The following is a 2,715-nucleotide window of genomic DNA, read 5'->3' on the forward strand; positions in this document are numbered from 1 at the left end:
CCACCTCGGCGGAATTTGAACTCAGAATGTAACGAAAAACGAAATAGTGCTAACTATTTCGCCTGGCATGCTAACGTTTCTTCCAGCTCTGACTTTCATCCTTTCGGGGTCGATAAATTAAGTTTACTGTTGCGTGCTGGGGTCGACCTAATCGACTGGCACCCTCCCCAAAAATTTCGAGCCTTGTGCCCAGAGTAAAAAAAAAAAGATAAAAGAATGATTTATCTAGAAGGGAGACAATTAATACAAATATTACCAGAGTAGTTTCCCTTAGAAATTTAAAATCCTTAAAGAGTAATTTCCCTTGCAAATAAATTTGACTTCTTTTTTTTTCCTTAACATTTTCTATCGTCATTTAGTAAAACACTTCGTTTCCAGATGCTCCAGTCGAGCGTAAACAAATAACCCTGTGGTGGACTGGCGTCTCTTCCAGGTGGAGCTCTATGATCTTCACCTGGAATACGACATGTATATATATATATATATATATATATATATATATATGTGTGTGTGAATGGATATAATATGTATGTATTTATGTATGTATGCCAAGGTAAGACAACGCTGTGTTGATGACGCCCACTGAGCTAATAGCGACAAACAAATTAGTGAAATTCATTCCAGGGGATCACTTGAAATTGTCTCCCTTCTCACTCAAGCTTACTCGTAATTACTGCTAGGCGTTTGTTTCCTTTCCTTTCTCTCGGCAAATCGAAACAAAATCCTACATTTAATTTCCCATTTTCAATTAAGTTTCATTTTTCTGCCTTTGCCTGGCTATTGTGGAAAAAATATGATTGCAGAACCTCTAAAAACAAGCGGGGAAATAGAAAAAGAAATGAAAACGGTACCACACGTTATATAAGGACTTTTTATTGCGTTTATTTGCCATTTATTACAATAAATTATATACAGCTTACATTATATTTTCAAGTGCTTCGTTTAAATAACAGCTGACTACCCCTCATGCAGAATGTAGTCTGCAATAATCAGGGAGAAAAAAAATTAATAAAATGAAACATTTAATAAAACAAATCAGTTGTTGTTGTTGTTGAAGTGTTCGTGGTTTTATTGATGGTGTTTATGCAGGAATTTTATTGTACTTTGTTGCGGTTTTAGATGTGGTTTGGTTATGTATACTAAGCCCATCGACTTTTCACCAAATCCACACCCGGTAATTAAATCTTTCTAATTTTGGCACAGTGAAGATGCGTGGCCTAATGGTTCGGGTGCTGCATTCACGATCCCGAGATCATGGTTTCAGTTCCCGGAGCGGGTGATGCGTTGCGCTGATGATCAAAACACTTCATTTCACGTTGGTCCAGTCAGCTCACCTGTAAACAAGCGACTCTGCGAAGGACTGGCGTCCCGTCCAGGAGGATTGTTGTGATCTCGGTCACTTATACGCCACGAAAACCGAGCAATCGCGCTGTGAATCCTGGGACTTGAGACAGATCTTACACTTTTGATAAAAGGTCAGCGATTACATCAACCCCGAAAAGATAAAAGCCGAAGTTGACCTCGGCGGGATTTTGAGGCCAATTCGTAAAGGGCCGAAGGCTATCTAACTAAGCATTTTGTCCGACGCACTAAAGATTCTGGCAGGTGATCACATTTGGTGCAGAAATAAATTATTTAGTGAGAGAGAAAGGAAAATGTATATATATATATATATGTATGTGTATATATATGTGTGTATACATATCTATGTGTGTGTATGTGTGTGTGCGTATGAGTGTGTTAAGAATGAATAGCACAGAACATTGCGGGCTCCTCCTCCGGAGTTTCTGCGCCGCTCACATTTACCGGTTGCATCCACCTCGGGAACAGACGTGCTTCAGGGTCTCGTTGGCTTCGCTCAAACCTTTCCTGGCAGCATCAGCAATCAGGGAATGGGCATCGCTGCAATGAGAGGACAGGACACTGTACGTACAGATTACTGTGTGTGTGTGTGTGTGTGTGTGTGTGTGTGTGTGTGTGTGTGTGTGTGTGTGTGTGTGTGTGTGTGTGTGTGTGTGTGTGTGTGTGTGTGTGTGTGTGTGTGTGTGTGTGTATGTATGTATATGTGTGTACGTATGTATGTGTGTGTGTATGTACGTGTCTGTATGCATGCATGTATGTATATATGTATATATATATATGTGTGTGTGTGTGACTTCGTGTCTGTGTTTGTCCCCCACCATCACTTGATAACCGGTGTTGGTGCGTTTACGTCCCCGTAACAATAGCGGTTCGGTTCGGCAAAAGAGGCCGATAGAATAAGTACCAGACTTAACACAAACAAATAAATACCGGGTTCGATTCATTCGGCTAAAAATTTCTTCAAGGCGATGCTCCAGCATGGCCGCAGTCTAATGACTGCCACAAGTAAAACATAAAAGATATTTCGTATGTGTATTTCGTGTGCAAGATTCTTGATGTGGATACGTGTGTTGAAAGAAATACAATTAAACCTGAAGAGATTGCAAGAGTGCAATGAAATAATTTAACAAAAAACTATATAAATTAATAAAGGACTGAATCAGTGCGTGTGTTTATTACCGGTATAATGTCTCTCCCGAGGTATAATTGTATAAAAGATATTTTTGAAAAACAACTAAGGTTTATAGTCACTGATAGGTCGAAATTTCGAGTTGTATGACGAGCAGTCTGAATATTCTTCAACAACTCCAAGAAAAGTAACAACGAAATCATCACCAACAGCAACAATGATAG

The 2,715-nt window shown here is 39.5% G+C and overlaps 1 protein-coding gene across 1 annotated transcript in view; it reads right to left on the bottom strand.

Annotated features, from left to right (window-relative positions):
• Positions 1–857: 857 nt before the first annotated feature.
• The window catches only part of LOC106873827 (uncharacterized), a 10,033-nt gene continuing 8,175 nt past the window's right edge, over positions 858–2,715 (bottom strand). The window contains exon 4 of the mRNA XM_014921336.2: positions 858–1,902. Within this exon, the coding sequence (XP_014776822.1) occupies positions 1,803–1,902 (100 nt within the window). The 3' untranslated portion in view covers positions 858–1,802. The remainder of the gene's footprint in view (positions 1,903–2,715) is intronic.

Source organism: Octopus bimaculoides, chromosome 25 (genome assembly GCF_001194135.2).
Source record: "Octopus bimaculoides isolate UCB-OBI-ISO-001 chromosome 25, ASM119413v2, whole genome shotgun sequence".
NCBI lineage: Eukaryota > Metazoa > Mollusca > Cephalopoda > Octopoda > Octopodidae > Octopus > Octopus bimaculoides.